Source organism: Penicillium malachiteum, assembly GCF_028827825.1.
Source record: "Penicillium malachiteum strain IBT 17515 chromosome Unknown utg000005l:1.0-9002435.0:326005.0-9005861.0, whole genome shotgun sequence".
NCBI lineage: Eukaryota > Fungi > Ascomycota > Eurotiomycetes > Eurotiales > Aspergillaceae > Penicillium > Penicillium malachiteum.
The window spans coordinates 936955-960597 of record NW_026643099.1 but is presented as its reverse complement, the minus strand read 5'-3'; the positions used below and the strand labels follow the sequence as shown (position 1 = coordinate 960597).

Sequence of the window (23643 nt, the reverse complement as noted above, 5' to 3'; positions counted from 1 at the left end):
CAGGGCCTTAGCGTTCACCACAATGGGGGAGATATTCCTGAACACAGCACTTGGACATCTCTCTTCGGAGAAGCAGAAGGAACGCGTTGATGGATTAGCAGGTTTGTTTTTACAGATTTATCTTCTCTCCCTTCTCTTCCTTTTTGTTCAAAGCTTGTCTAAGGTTCCTAATTCTTTTTTTCTAATGCGACTCTTAGATCTGAAACATATCTTACAGCAGAATAAACACAGTCCAAAGCTGTAAGTACTGGATCATCCATGCCATGATTGAATGACCGCTGATCCATACCTGAATTTATATAGATTAGATCTTAGCGATAAAGCCTGCCACAAAATATTTGAATCCCTGTTCCGATTTGTTGCCTTAGAGAGATCGGTCTATAGCCGAGCCCAAAGGTCGAACTCGAAGAGTCCTTCCAGTACCCGATTGTCAACTTGCGCTTTGGTGCTGCGGACTGCAGTTGATATCTTTTTGAAGAACCTGAGAACAAAAACGGTCCGCGCAATTGTTGATCATATCACTGAGACCATACCAATCCCAGGAGAAGGCCTGTGGGAACCCTTGAGCGTGGACTATACTAAATGCTTGGCCTCTTTACTACGGTATCCCCCTCATACAGAACATCTCAGTGATGCAGATTGGGATAGGTTGATGGAATTCTGCCTCACTACAATTCGTCTCCAACAAGGTGAGAGTAGCCAGCTCAGCATTCGAAGTGGAGGTCGGTCCGTACTGGATGACACACTGGAAGGTAGTGATGAGCGTTCCACTCCATCCCGAGCAACCCCTGTCCCAACTACTAGGGAGAAGTATGCGGGCAACAGAAATACAGTTGAGGAAGTCTTAGTCTCTATGCAGATGTTGAATGCGAGCCCCAATGCTCCAGTGCAGGCTGCAGCCGAGAACGTACTCCGAGGCCTTGTGGAATTCGTCAAATCACCATCTATAATGGCAGGAAATTCACATATCCTCGCATTCAGTAGCATCAATACAGTCGCTTCAAAAGTTTTATTCGATCAAACTGAACTGGTCAGATCATCTCTCCTGGACTTGATCCCAGTAATACGGCGCATGTGGATCACTAAACTTAACAGTCTTAAAGATGAGCTACTTGTTACTTTGATGCTGTGCACTGTTGTTTTGATCGACTCAGTCGGCAGTGCCCCCTCAAAGTCATTGATACGCTTAGTGGATGGTTTGGTGGATTCCTTGCATTCTGAATATCTGAGACGGGCCGAGAAAGATTTGCTGCAAATCGATGAGATAGACTTTGTTCAGCCAAAAGTTGATAGAACTCGATCTGTGTATGGCCTTCGCCTTGGTAATCTTCGATCAGAACATAGTTGGACTATTCTTTGGGTCATTGCCAGCTTAGTGAAGCTTTCAGAGAGTGGCAGCAGCCAAGTACAAGACTCTGAATCAGGCCGTGAATCATCACACAAAAGACAGCGTGTTGACTCTGCAATTGAAGAGATATTCAGAGACGCGATTTCGGCATCTGGCACACGCAGAATATGTGCCTTGCAATTGATTCCATTTCTCGAAAGTGCGATTGATGTTGAACGAAAGGAGGCTCTGGCCCGACGGCTTGTTCCAAATATCCTTGACGATAATGCAGTGTCAGCTTCTTGGACCATGATTGCTCTGGACAGGTAGGTGTCTTGTCTTCGTCAGACGTTCAAGGTTTTCTTGTTATCAATTAATGATATGATTCAAATAGCATAGCTAGGGGCCGAGATGCCAGTAAGCCCGGGTTGAAAGACCATTGGCCACGCGCAATTGATCTCACAACCCGCTGTTTTTCTTCCTCGATTACCTGTCGAGCAGCTTGCAAGCTGACGAGTTCTATTTTGGAGGCAGAGCTCCTGGATTACACAATAATCACGGAGACCATACGTTCTCTCCTCTCTTCTGCTAATTTGAATGGTCCATCTGCCATTTCGGACGCATCACTTGAATTGTGGGGCTTGATAGCACGCAGAAAAGCACAGTTGAACCCAGGTTCCACTCAAACAGCTTCCAAGCAGATATGTGGCTGGCTACGAGAGGTTTGGACTAGTGGTATGTTCACACCTGCAAACAAGGGAGACATTTGGTATCGTTGGCTTATAATATAATCCAGGCTCCGTGACAGATCGAATTCAAAATGCCAGCATCGCTTTATTTGCACGCCCAATGGACTTGTTTAATCTCTTCTTATCATGTACAAATCGCCCATTTCATACTCCTCGCCTCCCTCAAGCAGGTTCCTTGGGCAACATTGCTAAGATCTGGTACTTTTTCCATGAAAATCTCGAGATCCTGCAGTATCTTTTCAACCTTCACAATTCATTTGATGACTGGGGACTATGGGACCAAGATGCAAGTTGGACGATAAAGCCACAAACCCAATCAGATCCTGACGATGGGCTTATTTTAGATCTGTTACGATCGAAATCCGAGACATTTCTGCAAGCATGGAAGACGTTGACTGAGAACAAGTCACATCACATTACTACGGAATTCCTCCAAATTCTGAGTTCCTTTTGTATTGTGTCAGCTCTTTATGAAGTTTGCATCCCACAACAACCCCATTCAAGGTTGCAAGATCTTCAGCAAAACTATCAGGCATTGTGGTCTGGTATCTGCAGTTTTCTGGGAACGAACGATTTTCATTACACGCAGGCATGCTTGGAAGTACTTTCGCCCATCTTGCCTCTGATTCCAATATCAGACTCTCAGTCTGTTTTCTGGGCGGGTATTGGACCACTCATTGCACCACTCGTTGAAGTACTCGAAAAATTGCGTCAGATCCAAAAGAAGAATGATCACGAATCAAAAGACATCATGGACCTAGATGATCAATTGGCGCCAGGCGGAGATGACGATGATTTTGATCAAGCAATCATCATCTCGAATCGAGAATGCGTGCCATTTCCCCCAGACAGACTTTCATTTCAACGTGCTTTGACGATCCATCTGTCTTCGCTGCTCATACTACGCTCCAATCCCACCTCCCCTGAAACAACTGTTCCATCCACCTTAGATCGATATTTGGCCAACCTAGAGGAGGCTGATATTTTATCAGCAGGCCAGATAATACCCGATGTCTATCTTGCTTGTGCGAAACTCGGACGAGAAGCGTTGCTCCACATTCTAGAGGACATTGGAGAAAAGTGCCTGCAATCGTATCAAATGGAACGTTGCGAAGCATCCCATGCGGTTTGCATTCGCGTGATGGCTAGCCTTGTCACGCACTGGACAGATCTTCAGAATGATGATTTGAACAATTCAGCAATGGACTTGTACGGCTGGTTTCTGGAGGCTCTCCTAACTCGAAAGAGAGCGTCTCCTAGAGTCCTTGTTATACTGTCCGAGTTGATTCAAGCTGTTCTCGGCACTTGTCCATCGTATGGTACTACACAGTCACTCCCATCGCCTCGCACAAATCTTTTCACCATCCTCCGAGAAGGGGATGCACAGGTCAAATTCCGCGTTGCAAAGTTCATTCCAACGATTTTCGGAGGCTTTCTTCTCAAGGATCATGATCCAATTTTCGATGATGTGCTTGATAGTCTGCCGAGAGATCCTGGATGGATTGAAGGAATTGCACTCCGTTTATTTGCGTTGTCTCAGCTGGCTTCTAAGTGGCATACATTGCTGCGAAGAAGTATTTACCATATGTTCGAAACACCGGCTCAGGTCCCCCTTTCTTTGAAATATGCCCATAAGTGTATGGATGCTGTTTCAACGGCCCTGGGCCTGCAAGATGGAGGTCAGCTCTTTCGACTGTTCGCGTCGCAAATAATTTATACTTGGATGGAAAACCAGCCAATAACTTCAATCCCTTTTAGTATCTTTGGCTATTCTAGCCTCAGAGAAATGATAGGAGACGTGCAAGACGAAGTCGTTGGGCAAATGATGATGCGCGGAAAGTTATCGGAGACAGAAGAACTTGCCACATTGCTTGAAAAGCCTCATCTCGAGCTTCTCAAGGCGTCGTTTTACAAAGCAGAAGCATATTGCGTGTCTCGTGACATCTGCACACCCCCTGACCAAGGAAGTCAGCCGAAAGGTGCGGAGGTCCACTTACGAAAAGTGCTTGGACCCAGCGATTTCTTGACCCAGATCGAAAGCCAGTTCCCTCAAATCATCGCCTCTCTCTTTAAGTCGCTTGATAGATACGACCAGATTGAGCGCGCATACTCAAAGCGTCCGACCTTTCGTTACGCACTTGACATCCAAAATCAGATCACTGGTAAATGCAAATCTCCGAATTCAGTCCCAGCAAATCAGCAACCGTCTTTTCGGGCTCGCTACCTATTAGATGAGTTGGAATTTATTTGTCAACGGACCGGGTTCGAATTAGAGTCAATCTGGACACCAGCATTGGCTTCATTTGTGTGTCGTTCTTTGCTAGAGTCAATACACCCTGCACTTGGGTCCCTTCATACATGCTCGGTCGTTTTGAAAATAAGAATACTGGTTTCTCTGGGTGGGCAGATGATGATACAGGGTTATCCATTTGAGATTCTTTTGCATGCTCTTACACCGTTTCTGACCGATGTTCATTGCTGTGAAGACGCCCTGGGGATTATTTGGTACCTTCTTGATGCTGGAAAGCCACATTTATTGAAGAACCCGGGCTTTATGGCTGGGATTTTGACGTCTATATTTGTGACACTCCGCAAGCTCTTCACATCGTCTCCTGATACCACAACACAGGAGAGCCAATTCCGATCAGTAATCACAAACTCACAAAAGTTTCATAAATGGCTATGTAGCCTAATTGAAGACTACCGGTCTCCTGAATGGAGTGAAGATGTCAAGAGTTCTTCTGAGCAGCTTCTCAACCTTGCGAGTCAAGTTTGTGTTCCATATGATCGCCCTACTGGCCAGCATGATAAAGATCTCGTCTTCGAAGTCCTGAAAGATCGTGATTCGGCACGACCTCTGTTGAGTAAAGCCCTGGGCGATCTCATATTGTCACTACTATGCCCTGAATTCAAGCATGATTCGCACGAGAGCGGTGTGGATCGTCACGGTCATCATGATTCAAACTCTCACATTGTTTCTCTATGGGATACCTTGGACAGATTCCAGGGAGGATCAGAATATTCTCTATGGGCAGCGCGGCTCATTGGCCGTTCCTTTGCTGCAACAGGCAAGATAGATGAAAGTCTGCTACGCGAACAAGACCTCCTGCTGTTCAAAGAAATCGAAGGAACAGATGAACCATGCCAATCAAAAGCCAGAATCATTCAGACACTTTGCGAGAAGTTGCCTACCTACAACCATATGGAAGCCAGTTTGACTGAACGCACCCTTCAGCTCATCGTACAAAGGATTACAGAGCTCCAAGACTTCCAGAGCTGTGCTGATGTTATACCTGAGTCCTTGACGAAGGCTCTCATTTGGGCTCCCTATGCTTGCCCAGGCATCCCTCCCTCAGATACCGACGAAGATTCCAGTTGTTCGATAAAGGGTCTAGCTGATCTTCCCCTTACTGACTGGGCTTGCAAAGTTGCCCTCTTTCTGACAAGCGCTTATTCTAATGACCCTGTTGTTGGATGTCTACCGAAAATCCTGAACGTGATCCCTGGTTTGGCTGTGCAGTTGCTACCCTACATAGTCCATGATGTGTTGCTTTCAGAAGAAAGAACGAGCCAGATCCGGCAAAATATTTCTGATGAGTTCAAACGAATCCTTCATGAAGTACACGATGAAAATATGCCACACGCTCGGATTGTGATTAATTGCATCCTCTATCTTCGAAACCAACCTGCCCCGGATGAATCAACAATTGCTGAGCGCGACCTGTGGCTGGATATTGATTTTGGAGAAGCGTCCGCAGCAGCGCATCGATGTGGTTTGCAGAAGACAGCACTTCTGTTCCTCGAAATCCAGGCATCTAAAGTTATTTCAGGGTCGCGCCGTTCTTCTGTTATCACCTATGAACCGCCAGTAGAGCTGCTTCATGACATTTTTAAGAATGTTGATGACCCGGACTTGTTCTACGGAATTCAGCAAAGTTCTTCCTTGGCAACCGTGATGGAGAGATTGGAATACGAGAGCTCTGGACTCAAGAACCTCTTATTCCAGAGTGCGCAGTATGACAGCGAGATTCAAACATCCGGACTCGCCAGTTCTTCTGGTATTTTGAGAGCATTGAATGCCACAAACCTGCAGGGAATTGCGAATACTATGCTTTCAGCGTCTGGCGCAGCGACGGAGGTGTCGTTTTCTGCTGATAGCATCATGCAAGGCGCAACAAGCCTTCAGCAATGGGATACACCTGTATCACCCTTGGACTCCTCTCCATCCGTCACAGTATTCCGTGCCTTTCAAAGTTTGAACTCATCATCATCATTGCCAGAGATGTTCGATTGCCTCGATCGCTGCATGTTAACAGCATTGGATTCCTTGACAGACACCGGAAGATCTGCGATTCAGATAAGGAGTGCGATGCGTGCATTGGGAATCATGACTGAGATGAGTGACGTGATTCGATCTTCCTCCCTCGAAGAAATAAACAACGAGTGGGAGCATATCATGGATAGAAGCAGCTGGTTAAAGACTGAAAGGTAAGATGGTCGTCCGATTAAAATTCTCAGAACCAGACATTAACTTTTATTCCCGCAGTTACAATGAGGTTGGAGAAATATTGAATTGGCACGAGGCACTATTTTCCTCGATTAGGAAAAGTGATCTCATCAAATCAAGAACCAATATGAGTCTCGCTGATTCACGCATACTCGAGACGAAAGTGTTCCGAAAATCACTCGAGATCACAAGAGCCCATGGTGTCTCCCAAGCATCTTTGAAAACGGCAATCAGTCTGTCAAAAATGGCGGACCCCTGTGCTGAGCTGGGGATGGACATTGAAGGGGTTGCCAAATTTGATCTTGCGAATGTACTTTGGGATCAAGGTGAAATGACCGCGTCTATTCGAATGCTGCAGCAACTGAAGGGCCAGAGCGACCTGCATAGGCAGGCCATACCCCTCCGTCGTTCAGAGCTACTTGTTACATTGGTAAGTTTCATTGAATTATTTTCTTGCTCATATTTTTAATTTATATCTCAAAGGGCCACCATGTCGCTGAAGCGCGTCTTGAGAAACCAGACTCAATTCTCCATGACTACTTGTCCCCAGCAGTCAAGGAACTCAAGGGTGCTTCGGAGGGAGAAACTGCGGGACGGGTTTATCATGGATTCGCAACTTTCTGTGACCAGCAGTTGTTAAACACTGATGGTATGGAAGATTTCAAGCGAGTGCAACAGCTGCGAGATCGGAAGGAAAAAGAACTTCTCGGCCTTGAAGATATGATGAAAAGTGCCCAGGGTCGCGAGAAGGAGTCTTTGAAAATCTTCCGTGCCAAAGCCAAGCAATGGTTTGACCTGGATGACCGTGAATACCAGCGCTTGCTCCGAAGCCGAGAGGCGTTCTTGCAACAATGCCTGGAAAATTATCTCCTCGCCTTGAAGGAGAGCGATGCGTACAACAATGATGTTCTTCGATTTTGTGCCCTGTGGCTAGACCAGTCTGATAGCAAGATTGCAAATGCCGCTGTTTCCAGACACCTCGATGAGGTTCCCAGTTACAAGTTTGCGCCACTCATGAATCAACTGTCTTCTCGGCTGCTTGACAAATCTGATGATTTTCAGTCTTTGCTTACTGGACTCGTGTACAAGATCTGTGTGGAACATCCATTCCATGGCATGTACCAAATATTCGCCAGCAGCAAATCAAAGGGAGGAAAAGACCCTTCCTCTCATTCTCGATTCCGTGCTGCTAATCAGCTTGTTGATCGGTTGAAGAACGATAGCAAGATAGGGTCAACATGGGTCGCAGTTCATAACATGAACATTACCTATGTCCGCTTTGCCATCGATAAGCCAGACAGCAAGTTCAAGACAGGTGCCAAAATCCCACTTAAAAAGCTTCCTACAGGTGAACGTCTTGGTGAAGATGCAATGAACCACCGGCTCCCACCACCAACTATGAAGATTGATCTCCGACCAGACCGTGACTATAGTCAAGTTCCTGCAGTCGCCAGATTTTCCTCCGAGTTTACACTTGCATCTGGTGTGAGCGCCCCGAAAATTGTGACGGCTATCGCAACAAATGGTGTACGCTACAAACAGCTGGTAAGAAATATTGATTCCATGCTCAGGTCTGCTATTGACATTCATTTTAGTATAAAGGAGGAAATGATGATCTTCGCCAGGACGCGATCATGGAGCAAGTGTTTGAGCAAGTCAGCAGCGTTTTGAATGACCATCAGTCGACTCGTCAGCGTAATCTCGGGATCAGGACCTACAAGGTCCTTCCCTTGACACTCAATGCTGGAATCATTGAATTCGTCCCCAATACGGTTCCATTGAATGATTATCTCATGCCTGCGCATCAGCGATATTTCCCAAAGGATATGAAGCCAAGTGCTTGTCGGAAGCACATTGCTGAAGTGCAAACTAGATCATTTGAGCAGCGAGTAAGAACATATCGCCAAGTGACGGAACACTTCCACCCAGTGATGAAATACTTCTTCATGGAAAAATTCAACAACCCCGACGACTGGTTCAGCAAGCGCCTCGCCTACACTCGGAGCACAGCAGCAATTTCCATCCTAGGGCATATTCTGGGACTCGGTGATAGACATGGCCACAACATTCTGCTTGATGAGAAGACAGGAGAGGTGGTTCACATCGATCTGGGTGTAGCGTTCGAACAAGGGCGTATTCTACCTGTCCCAGAGGTTGTCCCGTTCAGACTAACCAGAGACCTTGTCGATGGGTTCGGAATAACAAAGACGGAAGGGGTCTTTAGAAGATGTTGCGAGTTTACCCTGGAAGCACTTCGACAAGAGTCATACAGCATCATGACAATTCTTGATGTGCTTCGTTATGATCCGTTGTACAGCTGGACCGTTTCTCCTTTGCGAATGAAAAAAATGCAGGACGATCAGGAAGCAGGAGCCGAGCCCCCTGTTGTGCCAGGAACAGCAGACAAATCATCCACAAACGAGCCAAGTGAAGCTGACCGAGCCTTGACTGTGGTTGCGAAGAAATTGAGCAAAACACTTAGTGTCACTGCTACTGTCAATGAGCTCATTCAACAGGCAACTGATGAACGAAATCTTGCTGTGCTCTATTGTGGTATGTGACCCCTTGACAGTCACAATTGCAATTATTTCCAAGATTATTCTTACTAACTTTAATTTATTACACAGGATGGGCCTCGTATGCCTAATCGATACATTGATTCGATCTTCCATCTTCTTCACCTTTGTACCAGTACATATTCTGATACTTTCGGTCCAACTTGAAGAGCGTCGATGTCACTTCAATTTAGCCTCACAAATTTACATTCAAGTTGTTTCAAATTTCTGGCGAGCAAAGCACATCTACTTTCAAACTTTTCCTGGCATAGTGTTACCAAGGAGTAATCTAGATTGGTAAAAGGTGTCTTTCATTCTGTAGCCAGCTTGGCGGCTAAGTACAAACTAGTTATGTGACTTCCTAGTAAGAAGTTGGTGACCCATAACTAACTAGCCTTCTGTTTGACATGATACGCTTGCCTCCTAATCATAAGTCGTTCCTGGCACTGGAGCACATTTTCCGGGACCAGCAGCTGTAGTCATATTTTTGTTGCTGTCAGAAAATTTGGTAAGGTAAGTTTAGGTGCTTGTAAGTGCGGTTTCTTAACCAAGGGAAAACCATAGCTTTGAAAATGGGCATTGGATTTCAAAGCCCCCTGGGCCTCGGCAAATGTGGAAAAGTGAGTAGTTGAAACCATGAAGCTCATGTTCTCTGATGAGAGTGATAGGTGATAGAGCATAAAAGAGAGGGATATCTGAGAAGTGAGATAGAAGTGAGGTGAAGAGACAAGTAAAGTGAGGTAAGATGAGGGTAAAGGAGAAACTCCTAGTACAGAAAGAATGATGTAAAAGGTGGGGGTTGTTTGATGTCTGAGCGGTGTGGATATGGTCCATACGGTTAAGTCTTCTCGGTCGATAAATTAACAGTGTGACTTGAGTGTGACAAGGTGTCCGGAATTACCCCACAAGGTAATCCGAGCTTCGTTCCAGAACTGGAGAAAAGATGGAGTATCCGGGAGGCAAAAGACTCATGTGAGCTGTAAAAAAAAGAGAGGGTCTGGTCAATTGGGAAATAAAAGAAAAGAAAAAAACTTGGAAGTTATAAAGATGAGGTGTCCCAATGTCCAGATCTTTTCTTCTTGCATCTCTCTATACTTCTGATCTTGCTCTACTAGCTTTCCCCAGATTATATAGAGTCATTCTGAGCTAGAAGCTTTGACATTGGTATGTATCTTCCTCTTTTTTACTTCTAGCTCCTGATTTCATCCAATTCAAGTTATTGATTTGACACGTCAATCTTGACTCTAACTTGGTCTATCGAGTACCTTCAATGTACATTGCTAACAACTTGAATGAATAGTTCTGCGTCAACTCCCCACTTTTCCCCCGCCTTCAATACTAGTACGCAGCAAGCTGCAAGTTTGACCACAATCACTATACCTGACCTCGGGAGCTTCGAAGCTATATCAATTTTCCATTTTTACCAACGGTACACCATTTGTGGTTCCGTCAAAAGTTTCCCCCCGAAAACGTTCATATTTGATCAATAATGCAAAGTAAGTCCTCCCAAGGTTACGACTAGGTTCCCGTTACTCCACTCTGAGACCCTGGAACCAACTTCAAGTTAAAATATATACTCACCGTCATACATAGCCAAGCACTTCTTTTCCGATCCGACCCATTTGGTCCTAACCGCACTCAATTCCATTACCGTCACCAACCCTTCCCTGGCACTGGATGTTCCCAACAAAATTGTCTTTCGTCGTCCAGATGCGCCCCGCAAATCTAAGAAGGTCTCCATCGTAACCGGTGGTGGCTCTGGCCATGAACCCGCTTTCGCCGGCTTTGTCGGTCATGGTCTTTGCGATGCCGCGGTTGCGGGTACTATCTTTGCTTCCCCTTCCGCTGAGCAGATCCGTAGAGCTGCTATGGATCGAGTCCCCACTGATAGTGGCGTTTTGATTATCCCGAATAATTATACTGGTGATGTGCTTAACTTTGGTATGGCCACGGAGAAGTCCCGTGCTGCGGGTATCCGTACGGAATTCTTTGCTATGGCCGATGACGTGGGTGTTGGTCGCAAGAAGAGTGGGAAGGTTGGTCGGAGAGGTATCGGTGGTGCTGCCTTGATCTTGAAGTTGGTTGGAGCTCTGGCGGAAGCTGGGTAAGTATTTGATTCGAGTCATTGGGAACTATACATTGGTTTCCTTTTTTTGACGCTCTCGCTAATATATGTTTACAAAGTGGTTCCCTTGACGAGGTCTACGGTCTCGCTCAACATGTTAACGATAACTTGGTCTCCATTGGTACTTCTCTGGAGCATGTTCACATTCCCGGCCGCCGAGTCCCCAAGGGTCTGGATACTATTGCACCTGGAGACGCCGAGGTCGGTATGGGTATTCACAATGAACCTGGATCTCACCGCGCCAAAGCAGACCTAGTCAAGTTGGTCGAGACCATGCTGAAGTCCTTGCTGGACCAGAATGACTCGGACCGTGCCTACGTCACCTACACTCCCAAGGATGACTTCGTTCTCCTCATCAACAATCTCGGCGGTGTCAGTCCTATTGAGTTGGCCGGTATCACCGACGAGGTCCACCGCCAGCTGAACTCTGGCTACAATATTACACCCGTCCGAGTGATCCAGGGCACATTCCTTAGCAGTTTGGATGGATTGGGCTTCAGCATCTCGCTACTCAAGCTCGCTGATACCGGTCTCGGTGCTGGAAAGTCCTTGATCGAACTACTAGATGCTCCCGCCGAGGCTGTAGGCTGGTCTGCCCCGATCTCATCCTCGACTTGGAAAAACCGCATCGATACTCCTGTGGCACTCAAGAACTCCAACCTGGCCGAGGAGAACCCCAGTAACCTGAAGCGTAAGTCTCATTCCAACTCTCAACATCCTCTAGAGCCCATACTAATACTCAATATTCAAAGTGGACCCCGCAGTCGTTAAGAAAGTTCTCGGCGCCGGTCTCAAGCGTGTCATCGCCGCCGAACCCGACGTGACGAAATTCGACACAATCGTCGGCGACGGCGACTGCGGTGTCGGTCTGAAGCGTGGTGCCGAAGCGATCCAGGAACTGCTCGACGGCGCCTCACCCGGACTAAGCGACGACATCGTGAACACAGTGAACCGAATTGTGACAGTTGTCGAGAATGTCATGGACGGTACTTCCGGAGCTATCTATGCAATTTTCCTAAACGCCCTAGCCCACGGACTCCGTGATCAGGATAAGGGCTCAACACTTCAAGCCAACACTGAAGTCTGGGCCAAGGCACTCAAGCACTCTGTTACTGCGCTCGGTAAATACACACCCGCTAAGCCGGGTGACCGAACACTTATGGATGCGCTTGTGCCGTTCTGTGAGACTTTGTTTGCTAAGCATGATGTTAATGCTGCGTCTGTGGCTGCTAATGAGGGTACGGAGTCTACGAAGAGTATGAAGGCTAGTCTTGGTCGCTCGGTTTATGTTGGTGGAGAGTCCGAGTGGATTGGAAAGGTTCCAGATCCTGGTGCTTATGGTTTGAGTGAGTTCTTGGCTGGCATTGCTGAGGCAGCTTAAGTTGAATGTGCTCGCCTTCATATAAATAGTTTCAAGTTGATACCAGGACTCGGGATTTCGAGTGGTTTAATATAATATTGATGATGATGGTATTCTAAACTTCATACTAAACCTTGAAATCAGCACTATCAACCGAACTAGTCCAACCATGGTGCACGAGAGCTTGAGGATTATGCATCAGCGACCAAAGACCCGAAGGTGATGTATTTTGATTTGTAAAAAAAAAATCACTGAGCCCGTCTTTCCAACTCAGCCACGCGCTCGTTGAGCTCGTTTACAAGATTGAAGTAGAAGAGCATGGCTTGGCTCGATTCTAGGACCTCCAAGTCGCGGTCCTTTGTTTGAGTTGAGGGTGCCGGTTTCTTATTAGCCCACTGAAGGACCTGCACAATTGCCTAAAGGGCACCTGGCACCCCCTGGAGACAAGATATAATCGTGGCCCAATTTCCAAATTCAACAATAGGCGTGGGAGGAATAGGGGTTGTCGGGCTCGATTTTCATCATCGGCTTCGTCAAGCGCTTTCTCGGCAGCAGCGCGCTCGAGCCTTGCCTCCATGTAGTCTTTGGCCACATTTCGTGGTGATGTTGCTGCGGTGGTGACAGGGAAGTTGCTGCTGGCGACTTAGTCGCTGACTTCTTGCTGGAAGGCAGGACTGAAGATGAGCAAGATGGAGGAAAGTGAAATTGGGTAAGTGAGGTTGGAGAAGTGAGTAAGATGCGACGCGGTTTGGAACTTCAGGTGAGGCTTCAAGCTTCGCGTGGTGAAGTAGATTTGAAAAGAGCAATAAAGCTGAGAAAATTCAAGGGGATAGCTAATGCCGGTATATCTAGCCAAATATTAGTACCAGGGCCCAGAGGTAACACATAGCCAGAAGAGCCTTGGAAGCATACACTTCTTCCACATGAGCCAAATCTCGAAAAGGGGGTCCCATTTCGGGCATCGGACAAAGAGTTGCGAACAGGTCGCCAAGTCCCACGGCAACAACCCGGTTGGGAATCTGAGAGTTGAAGTTGGTAGGTTAAATGTTGATATTCATGCTTCTTAAAGCGCCTGGGTCCCAGCGCTCGTGACATATGCAGTTCAAGTTCAAGTTTCTTCTATCCCGTGGAACAGGATGCTGAGTCTTCTTATTTCATTTCATTTCAATTCAAGTTTTAGATACAGGGGTACAGATATAACAACACAAGGGTGGATAAATAATAGGTACTAAATAAGAGATAAATAGGAGATAAGTGAGAGGCTCAGAGAAACATTCTAAGTATTTGAATAAACCAAGGAATAAATCCCTATAATCCCTCTAATGCCAGTGCCTGATGGAGGTTGGCAATTCTTGATTTAAATTCCAATGACTGAAATAAGTCACGGGTACCTTCTCTCAGGATATGTATTCCAGATTTGAAACCATCATCTTCTTCAATCGGGGTCTCTGGCTCAGCTTGCGCTTGTAATTGGAGTCTTTCCTTTCGAGTGCTTCATCGATGTGCATGCTGGCATCAGGTCTTCAAGTCCTGGAACTTTGATCGCTGCATCCTTTGTCCCCTGTCCTCTCATACCCACCACATGCCCATATAGAGACTCAAGATTTTTTTGGGTGTTAATATATTGATGGAATTTTCGATGGTGTATCGAGCGGCTTTTCGGGGTATTGGAGCGCATTTGACTCCAAGTTCAAAGACCTGAACTATGACGAAAAGAGCGAACAGAGTGATCATTTTGATGCTTTGAGGTGATGAAAATGTTGATGAGATTGAGGAGTGTTGTGATGAAAGTTGATTCAAAAGTTGATTCAAAAGTTGATTCAAAAGTTGATTCAAAAGTTGATTCAAAAGTTGATATTTGAAATGATATTCTGAGAAGAAGACAACATCAATCTATGTTCATTCAAATAGTTTATGTAGCAGTGAAATAGGGCAAGATATATACTCAGCACTCAACATTTGAAGAGGTTGGCTAGGAATCTCGGTCAAGTAGGTAGATACCGTGACACTACAGCCATGTTCACATAGTTAAGTACTCAGTCAGTAGTATGCACAGGTAACTGGTTACATACCCCTCTTTGCATGTAAGTACCTACGGGGTTACCTACAGGGTGACTTGCATGATTACCTGGAAGGGAAGGCTAGCTGCTATATACATAGTTGGATATAGGCAACTGGCCTGTGTGGGGATGAGCTATAGATGGTACTCTGCCAGGCGGGGAGGAAACTCGAAAAACTACTGCAACCTAAATAGGAGAAGAGGCTACAAGAAAAGAAAAAAGAAAACCAGCCAGGTCAGGGATTGAACCCAGGAGCTTCAAAATCAGAAATGCGTGAATAGCCTCAACAGCCTCACTTGATACATTCATCCCCATCACATAATCCCTTCTATCTCCTTCAATTATTTTTATTTTGAGGATCTGAAAGTTTTAATAGAGATAGAAAAGCTAGAAGTATAATAGATAAAAAGTTTAAAAATTAAAATTAAAAAAGACATTATCCCTAGCCGTAGCTAGATCCCTCCCGCCCGCATGTATTTTCTCTGCCACTGAAACCAGGCCCGGCATACCTAATTTCAGTACCTTTATCCCCGTCGAGTCTGGGTCGCCGACCGCTAGACTAGCAGAGCAGAGTGGTTACCTGGGGAGCTTTTCACTCAAATTTATGGGAGATCTGGTTCCTTGAATGGTGTTTAACTAGTTTGATTCTCTACTGTCTACTGTAATCCCTGCATTTAGATTATTAGATATCAGAAAAATAAATATAAAATAAAATAAAACAAAACAAAATATCAAGTTCTAACATTTCAAATAATGATCTATTCCAAGTGAGTTTGATATTACTACCTAGTAGTAGTATTTACTCCGTATCACTGTAGTAAAAGAGGTTTATCTATGCTAATAGTAGCATTTCACTATAGGACTGAGCAGCACTTGAACCTCACATACACATGTGGGACATCAAGTTGAAGTGCTCAGAATACATCGTAGGACGTTATAGTCACGGGCTGAGTTGTGCAATAACTTGAACAACCCCCGCAAATGCCTTATCTCTTTCTTTCTCTCGCTCTCTCTCTCCTTCTCAATAAATATCTGTGGGAATCAAAAACGGAAAACACTTTAACGATGCGGAATACTTCTCATGCCAGCCCACTAAAGGAGCGACAATTCGAAAGCTTGGTCCAAAAGACATTGAATCGATGGCACGTACCTGGGATGGCTATCGCCATGGTGGATGGTGATCATACCTGGGCAGAAGTGCGTACCCCTCTATGCCCCAGGGGAATACTTCCAAGTATCGCAGGGCTTACAGTCACTGACACGACAGATCAATGGTTATAGGGGTATGGGCTTGCGAGTCTGCCTTCCACACCAGTCACCCCCTCGACTCTTTTCTATGGGGGCAGCACAACCAAAGCCTTCACAGCGGCTATGCTAGCTAAGGTTACGGAGGATCCCGCCACAAAGATCCGATGGGACACCCCTATCAGTCAATTACTCCCTGGAGACTTTGCCTTATCAGATAGATGCACTGGGAACCAGATTACCGTTGAAGATGCGCTGTCGCATCGAACCGGGCTCCCTGGTCACGACCACGCTAGCTCTCGCACCAGTGTCCGGGAGAATGTTCGTCAACTCGCCCATCTTCCGCTAACAGCTAAGCTCCGTACCCGGTATCAATATAATAATCTGATGTATGTAGCGGCTTCACACATTATCGAAGCTGCGACAGGCCAATGGCTGGGTGACTGTCTAGCTCGCTCTTTCTGGCAACCACTTGGTATGACCGGCACTTACTTCTCCTTGAAAGATGCACAAGCTGCTCCTGAAACACTGGCCCGAGGCTACTACTACTCTGGCCATGGTGGTGACAAAGATGGCATCTACCATGAAGTAGATTGGATGCCACTGGAGGAAGTATCCGGTGCTGGGTCAATCATCACCAACGTCCTCGACTACGCTAAATGGGTACATACTTTACTCCGACCGCAAATCTTCGTTGAGAAAAACATCTTCCAGAGCCCAGAAACCTTCCACCAGCTATGGGAGCCACGAACCCTGATACCTGCGGCGGCTCCCTTCACGGGTCCCCGCGCATATGCTTTAGGCTGGATAACAGAATGTTATATGGGTTTCCAGATATATGAGCACACCGGCAGTATGAATGCATTCGGCGCGCAATTACTTCTCGTCCCTGAACTCGAGTTTGGTGTTATAATTCTGGCAAATACGCCTAAAACATCTAATTATGCTGCTCAGCTCCTCGCCTTTCATCTTCTCGATGAACGCCTCGGTATCCCCAAGCCTCAGAGGTTCGATTGGGATCGAAGAAACTGGGCAGTGATTGAGAAAGAAAAACAATGGGTGGCTGACAAAATTGACTATCGCCCGCCGGTTGTTCTCCCGCTCTCGTTACCATTGGAAAAGTATGTTGGCACATACACTCATGCGGGCTATAAGGATATCACCATATATTTGGGCAGCGAAGGTGTTCTGCGCGCCGATCGAAAGGACGTGACTTGGCCAGAATCCATCAATTTCAAGCATGTAACCGGTGATCATTTCCTGATGGTTTCAACGCACATTGAGGATTTTGGGGCTTTTTGTCCTGATGTCTACGATGCCGAGTTTCGAATTAGCGTGGAAGGGAAGGCCTGGAGTGTGGGGATTGCCTGGGAGAGAGCAATGGGAGGTGAAATGATCTGGTTCGTGAAGATCTAGGTCCATACTACCACTTGATCTATTCTAGATATCTTTACATGTAAATTTGAATCATGAAAGGTTATGCCAGCTAAGTTGAACCTCCCGAGACCAGTACCCACATTGGTACCTGCGGGGTTCTGGGCACTTCAAGTTAGGGCCGTTAGAGAGTCACAACTAAGTCCGAACCTCAGGTCGGTGAAGCCAGCCGAGGGTAAAGAAAAGGACATGCAAATCTCAGGGTAGATCTTAAAGAAATTCAATTCCATTGCAAACGAGTTAAGCTGGGGCATGACGCCGCCCAAGACGCTTCCTCTAAAATATCGGGACACCAACCCCAGGAACAGAACGCCAGTAGTAAATTTTTAGTATGCTCAGAAGTCACCGTTGCATACATATGTTACCTCAAAAGCAGGTGAAAAATAGTGATCCGCCTAGCCTGGCGGTGACAACCAGAAGCAAGGGAGAAGATTCAAGTTTCGTGGAGAAGTAGGCAAATCATAGGGTGGATGAGGTAGAAAGGGGAAAGGGGTATCGGTATCGATTACATGATGAATCCAAAATCCAGGAATAGAGTGATATGCACTGCAAGAGATCAAACCGCCCCATGGATTCGGGCTTCCAAGATACCAGGGTAGATCTGGTGTGAAGGGGAGATGAGCCACCCTGGCGGAGAGGTAGATGCGCATGAGAGTGAGATAATAAAACGCTCAGCTGAGCAGGACGAGAATAACCGAGTCACCACGCAGGAACCTAAGTTGAGGGTTAGTATAGACCACTTAAATGGGAGAGAGCGATATGAAGCATGCAAAGCCACACTAAAGATCCAACCACATACATCTTGCTGATGAAACGATCCTTGTTCACACCCTTGCCCTTGCTACCCTTGGGCTTCTCGGTCCACATCTCCTTCACGTTCTCCAGAACCATGTTGCAGTGTCGGTCAAAAGCCTTGACACGAGCCAGCAGCTTGCGGTTGTTACGGCAGGAGATCAGCACCTGGGTGTGTGTGCGGGTGGCGGTCTGCAAGAGAGACAGCGGGCCGGCGGTGAGTTCATGCTCCTCAACAAGAGCGACCTCATATTCTCTATCGAGTTGCGATGCAACATTAGTCTTTCATATTCATGTATGTCTCTTAGATCGCGCATGCATCGGAGTGTGATTAAAAAAGGACATTGCGTGGCCTCGGAAATAATATCACACAATCGGGCAGCAGCGAATAGCCGAAAGAGGGGTAGGGGAAGGATGGACATTCGAGCGGGGAATTAAAGAGCACTGGGTAGCTGGGTAGAACATACGTGAGCTCGCTCTTGGGCTTGTTGAGGAGATCTCTGTGAGCGGATTGGGTCAGCTGATGAAACCATAACATAAATCGATGAGTCATTCAGGTGTCACGTACTGGATCTTGGGATCGGGAGCTGTCGACATGTTGTGTGGAGTGAGAGGTATAAAAAGGCCGTGGAGGTCCTCGCCGATTCGCAAGATACTGGAAGATGAGCAGGTTCGATGATCACGTGACTTTTGCGGTCAAAACTGGTGCCTGAGAAAGTAGGCAACAAGGCACGCGATTTCTTCTAGCTCGCGGCTCGGTCGCGATTGGTCAAGTCACGTCGCGTACACGCTTGTTTAGAGATCAGCGGGATAGCTTCAACCCGCGAATGCAAGGTCTTCTTCTTAAACTCCTCTTTAACTCCTCTTTTCCCACAACCTCCCCTCACCTCCTGCAGATGCAGATTGTTCTCTTCCCTTTTCTTTCTCCTATTCTAATATTACTCTTTTTTCCTTTTTCTCTTTTTTCAATTTAACCCTTTTCGGTAATGACCAACACCTCGAACTCCCTTTCTTAGGATCAACTGACCCAGCATTCCAGTCCTGCAGATCCTAGTGTGCCATCTGCATAATCTATCAATTTTCCCGGTCGACCAGATTTTTGATCGATATGCTTGGCTACTAGATCGACTCGCTACCACCTCAATTGTATCTTTTCGAGGTACTGTGGAGTAACAAAAGTCGATTTTGTCTTCATCCTGTCAACAGCCCTTGAGCCTTCGATCCCCACCCTGCCAAACACGACCCTTCTTCTGTCTTATCTTCAAACCATTATCCCCACCTGATCATTTTCCTTCCTACTCCCACTTCCTCCGGCATCTACCTTTTCACACTCTCCGGAGACCATACATGGTGACAACACCAAATTTGATGAGATGGACTCTCAGGACGGAATCACCGTCCGGTCTATGAGGCGTATGGCACCTTTATACAGGAAAGATTTGTCGGATGTTAGTGGCTAAAATTATATGGTCTTTACAGTAAAGGTATTATATACCTTTGATAACGAAAGCAAGACTAATTGTCTTGCTCGTTGGCCTCATGTCCTCGACATCCAAACAGCCTACCTGGATGAGACTACCGCGGTCGGAGTTATTGAACTAAAAACATGCATCCAAGCAATTGTATCAGCAAGGTTTGATTCCCTCGACCTTGAAAGGGAAAAAAATAGATCGAATACTTACTTCTTCCAGTCCGGAATTGGTGGCACAACTTGGAAAGGATTACACAGTGTACGCATACGACTATTCAGAATATGAGACCCCTCTCGTGGGGCAAGGAATGCTCTCATGGGTCCTAGCCTCTGCTTCACCAACACCAGAGGCACCCGCACACCAATCCAAAACTATGGTAACAGGCCGAGTCTGTAAGAACCCATTGGGCTTATTTTCTAAGGGTGCAGGCGCCCAAGAAACTTTGGAAGTCAAGCTCCGACTAGTTCCTGTTCCGACTGTTATGCAAAGCCAATACCTCGACAGCATGCAAAAGTACCGTGATCTTAGCAATGTGATCCCACACGATTTCGATGCACAGTCCTGGACCAACTTTGTTCGTCAGAATCCCGGACTTCTGGAGGCCTCTCGAAGCCAGGCACAGGACCGGGGCAACACTAGTTCTCCAATGGGTGGATCGGGTATTGAAAGATTTCACCAGATCCTCAGTGAGGGTGCCACTCCTCGAGAATTTTCTGGCTATGAGAGAAATGAATCAGTGCGCTCAGTTTCTCCTGCGCAGTCCTTTGCTGCCAATAGCCGAGTATCAACACCCGGCGTTGCCTACAACCACACCCAACACTCACAACCCCAATCAAGGCAGCACCAGTACAACCAAAGCAGTGATATGATCCGACCATCTTCAAGCGCTTCCATGCGAGACAACGATTTCCAGATGCAACAGTGCCACTCGAGGAGAGATTCGATACAGTCCGGCTACGCCAGTGGAGGTGAGGATATGGATCCGCAACCCCGAAAGAGAGCCAAGCTCTATCAAGCAAGCTGGCCAGGAAAGTCGGATATGAACATCGAAAGACAGCCCAGCTCTCTACGAGTAGCAGCCAGTACTGCAGCCTCCGTCCGAATCCACCGTCCTACACCAGTTAACCCTTCCATTGCTGCTGAGCAGTCCCATGAAGAACCCGTTCGCCCTCCAACCCCAATTATGCGACCTGGAAATGGGCCACGTCGGCAGCGTCCCCAATCAAGCGCACTTCGAGAGTCATCTGTTGTTAGCTCGTACGCGTCGCCATACATGAATAGCGACGATATTCACACAGATCCCGCAGGCCAATCGCCTGAAGAGTCTCGCTATCAAGGCTTGTTTGAGCCTCCATTCACAATGCCCTCATCACCTCCAGTCATCGCTGCGCGCTTTCCTCCCAAATCCAGTCCTGTACTACCTCCTCTGACTATCGATACCGACTCCGGCTTCATGAGTGGCGGCCTAGAGGAACTTTTAGATGCCGAAGGGAATACTCCCGTTGGGAATGGGCCAAGGGCTGGGTCATATGATCCGGATGGTGCAAATCCTTCTCATTCTGTCCGATCTGCTGTGCAAGCCAATTCGCCAACCAGCGTGGTGGGCACACCAGCTGACAACTCTCACGAATCTCGACCGATGAGTGGTGCCCCGACAAACCAAACTCCAAGACCGTCACTACCACCACAACGTCGTCCCGGTTCATCGGCCAGTTCCAGACCGAACTCACGAAATAGCGTGCGGTTGGCACCCAAGCCACTGATGCCCGTACCTCCGATCGACGCAAGACCCATCCCTGCAAGCGATCCTGTCGCGCCCATTCACCCTCAACACCAGACTCAGAACTCCCCCCCAACCAATGAGCGATGTTGTCCTGGTTGAGCAATCTTCGCGGATTGTCACCCCAATCGCACAAGTTGCTCACCCCATGCCACAACTTGCTCACCCAATGCCTCAGCCCGTTGTTACGTCTTCGGCGACGAAGCCTCGTAGCGCGAAGAAGAGAGCCAAGCAAATCCAAGAGCGTTTAGATTCTGCCATCAAAGCCGGACAGGTTCCTCCTTTCTGTGACAACTGTGGTTGTATCGAAACACCCACTTGGCGCCGAGCGTGGATGAAAGACTTCGAGGGTGGGGAAGATTACGCGAAACAAATGTTGCAAGAAACCGGAATTCTCTTCTATCTTGCTTTGGAGCGCGATTCCCAGGAGAGAATCACCAAGTTCAAGATGTACAAGAAAACCCCACAGAATTGGGGAGATGCAGAACAAGTACTTCTTTGCAATCCTTGTGGCCTCTGGCTTTATAAGTTCAAGATGATGCGCCCCGAGGAAAAGTGGAACAAAGGAGGGAACGATGGTCAGCGAAAGAGGCGCCCCGTGAGAAACCGCAGGACTGGAGGCCCGCTGTCAATCCCTTCCACAATGACTCGCAGCATGGCAGCGTCCAGTGTGACGGCAGCGTCTTCTCCTGCCCCGACAGAGGCTTCCTCTGTGCAGCCGGAGGAAGGTGCTACACCTCAGGTAGACACCCCTCAGGTAGACAACAATCCCGACCAAGAAGCAGATCACTACCAGGGACAGGATGTTGAAGTCGAGGAGCCTCCTAGCAAACGCCGTCGCGCAAACAGCGCGGAACCCCCCGCGCTCAACAGAAAGCGCGAAAACTCGCTGGGAGCACGATGATGCATTGGAGGCCCTGCAGCGTGCAATTCAATCTAGCCCTGCAAGGAACATGGCCGCTCGCAAAGTTGCCACTGCTGAAGGCGCACTGACACCCAAGCCACTGCGACGAGCCTTGTTCCCACCTCCCTCTCAAAACGATAGTCCCTTAAAAGAGTTGGACCCCTCCATGATGAGAAACGCAGCTTCTCCCAGGCGCAGCCCTAGAATTGCTTCGCGAGAGGATAAACACGTTGGAGGAAAAGAAAACCAGGAGCCCACCGATGGCCTGGATGACCTTTTTGAGAGTCCTTCCGTGGACCCCGACATGCCTATCAGCCCTACTCCCCGTCGTCGCCTCCCTGGTCGGTTGAATGGCGTACTACATGAACGACGACACTCGCTCCCTTGCAACTCGCCAACTGGTAACCGTCGCAGAGATGTGGGATCAGCAACTGCTTCCACCCGACTCACTGCGGAACGACTTCAGCGTATTCAAGAAGATCAGGCTCAGGCTCATATCAGTCCTCGCCAGTCCAATGGCGGATTCCAGTCTACATCCTTTGACTCTATTGATGGCATGATCCTCGACATCTTTGACGAAACCAGCGTCCAGCCTGACTTTTTCCAGCTTGGTGATTCCAAAAATGCAGAACAGGACTGGGCAGATTGGCTTCCCACGGACTACGTCTCTCCCAACGAGTCCGAGGATAATGGCGGTCCCCATGACGACCTGATTAGTGCCATTCTTTCCGATCCTGCCATTCTCAAGGAAAATCTTCATAACTCCGCTTTCAACCCTTTCGGGTTCGCCGATGCCCAACTCCCTGACTCGGGCTTCTTCAGCTCTGATAACCTTCACAACGACTCCATGGGTCCTCTCAAACCTCGATCTGCCAACGAGCAGTCGAATGAACAGCAGCAGGCATCTCCTGCTGCGTGAAACCAAAAATCCTTTCTTGTTTCAGATTTTGTCACATTTCACTGACGGTCTCTTGTTTTTATGTTTCTATCTTGTACTTTCAGCGATGGCGTTCCGGATGGTGTACGACTTCTTTTCTTTGCTTATTCTTACCACATACCACCCCTGTTGACTCCCAGGTGTCTTTCTACCCCTATTTGATGGCTTATCCATGTTTTTCTTATTGTTCAGAGCTATGACCAGAAGTATCCATATATTGGGCTTCTATGCTTACTATTTTTTACACCATATGTGCATAGGCATTCCTTGTTGCACAGTTGATGATTGCTCTTAGAATCTTCGCCTCGTTGATTCTATAAACTTGCTATGACAGAAATCAAAATCAAAATAAATCTTATCAACATTTGAATTACCCAACTCCAAGTCTTCTAGTCT

General features: G+C 47.3%; 7 protein-coding genes across 7 annotated transcripts; 6 read left to right on the top strand and 1 right to left on the bottom strand.

Moving 5' to 3' along the window:
• Positions 1 to 22: 22 nt before the first annotated feature.
• Positions 23 to 9230, top strand: atmA (DNA-binding protein kinase TEL1; the record flags this gene model as incomplete). Its single annotated transcript, XM_057093823.1, has 8 exons — positions 23 to 240; positions 304 to 1653; positions 1722 to 2062; positions 2124 to 6564; positions 6623 to 7013; positions 7067 to 8128; positions 8179 to 9136; positions 9211 to 9230. The coding sequence occupies 8 exons, from the start codon at positions 23 to 25 to the stop codon at positions 9228 to 9230; spliced, it is 8781 nt and encodes a 2926-aa protein (XP_056939794.1).
• A 1397-nt stretch (positions 9231 to 10627) lies between these two features.
• Positions 10628 to 12644, top strand: N7483_010395 (uncharacterized protein; the record flags this gene model as incomplete). Its single annotated transcript, XM_057093822.1, has 4 exons — positions 10628 to 10634; positions 10732 to 11242; positions 11323 to 11954; positions 12016 to 12644. The coding sequence occupies 4 exons, from the start codon at positions 10628 to 10630 to the stop codon at positions 12642 to 12644; spliced, it is 1779 nt and encodes a 592-aa protein (XP_056939793.1).
• A 3104-nt stretch (positions 12645 to 15748) lies between these two features.
• On the top strand, positions 15749 to 17344 carry N7483_010394 (beta-lactamase/transpeptidase-like protein; the record flags this gene model as incomplete). Its single annotated transcript, XM_057093821.1, has 2 exons — positions 15749 to 15880; positions 15965 to 17344. 2 exons carry the CDS (start codon positions 15749 to 15751, stop codon positions 17342 to 17344), a joined length of 1512 nt encoding a protein of 503 aa, XP_056939792.1.
• Positions 17345 to 18033: 689 nt separating this feature from the next.
• Positions 18034 to 18751, bottom strand: N7483_010393 (mRNA splicing protein SMD2; the record flags this gene model as incomplete). Its single annotated transcript, XM_057093820.1, has 4 exons — positions 18034 to 18076; positions 18162 to 18410; positions 18622 to 18654; positions 18723 to 18751. The coding sequence occupies 4 exons, from the start codon at positions 18749 to 18751 to the stop codon at positions 18034 to 18036; spliced, it is 354 nt and encodes a 117-aa protein (XP_056939791.1).
• Positions 18752 to 19527: 776 nt separating this feature from the next.
• On the top strand, positions 19528 to 21508 carry N7483_010392 (uncharacterized protein; the record flags this gene model as incomplete). The annotated part of the gene is made up of 3 exons (XM_057093819.1): positions 19528 to 19602; positions 19639 to 19787; positions 19846 to 21508. 3 exons carry the CDS (start codon positions 19528 to 19530, stop codon positions 21506 to 21508), a joined length of 1887 nt encoding a protein of 628 aa, XP_056939790.1.
• Positions 21509 to 21575: 67 nt separating this feature from the next.
• N7483_010391 (uncharacterized protein) lies at positions 21576 to 22310 on the top strand (the record flags this gene model as incomplete). Its single annotated transcript, XM_057093818.1, has 1 exon — positions 21576 to 22310. The coding sequence occupies one exon, from the start codon at positions 21576 to 21578 to the stop codon at positions 22308 to 22310; it is 735 nt and encodes a 244-aa protein (XP_056939789.1).
• A 49-nt stretch (positions 22311 to 22359) lies between these two features.
• Positions 22360 to 23229, top strand: N7483_010390 (uncharacterized protein; the record flags this gene model as incomplete). The annotated part of the gene is made up of 1 exon (XM_057093817.1): positions 22360 to 23229. The coding sequence occupies one exon, from the start codon at positions 22360 to 22362 to the stop codon at positions 23227 to 23229; it is 870 nt and encodes a 289-aa protein (XP_056939788.1).
• Between the last annotated feature and the right edge of the window lie 414 nt (positions 23230 to 23643).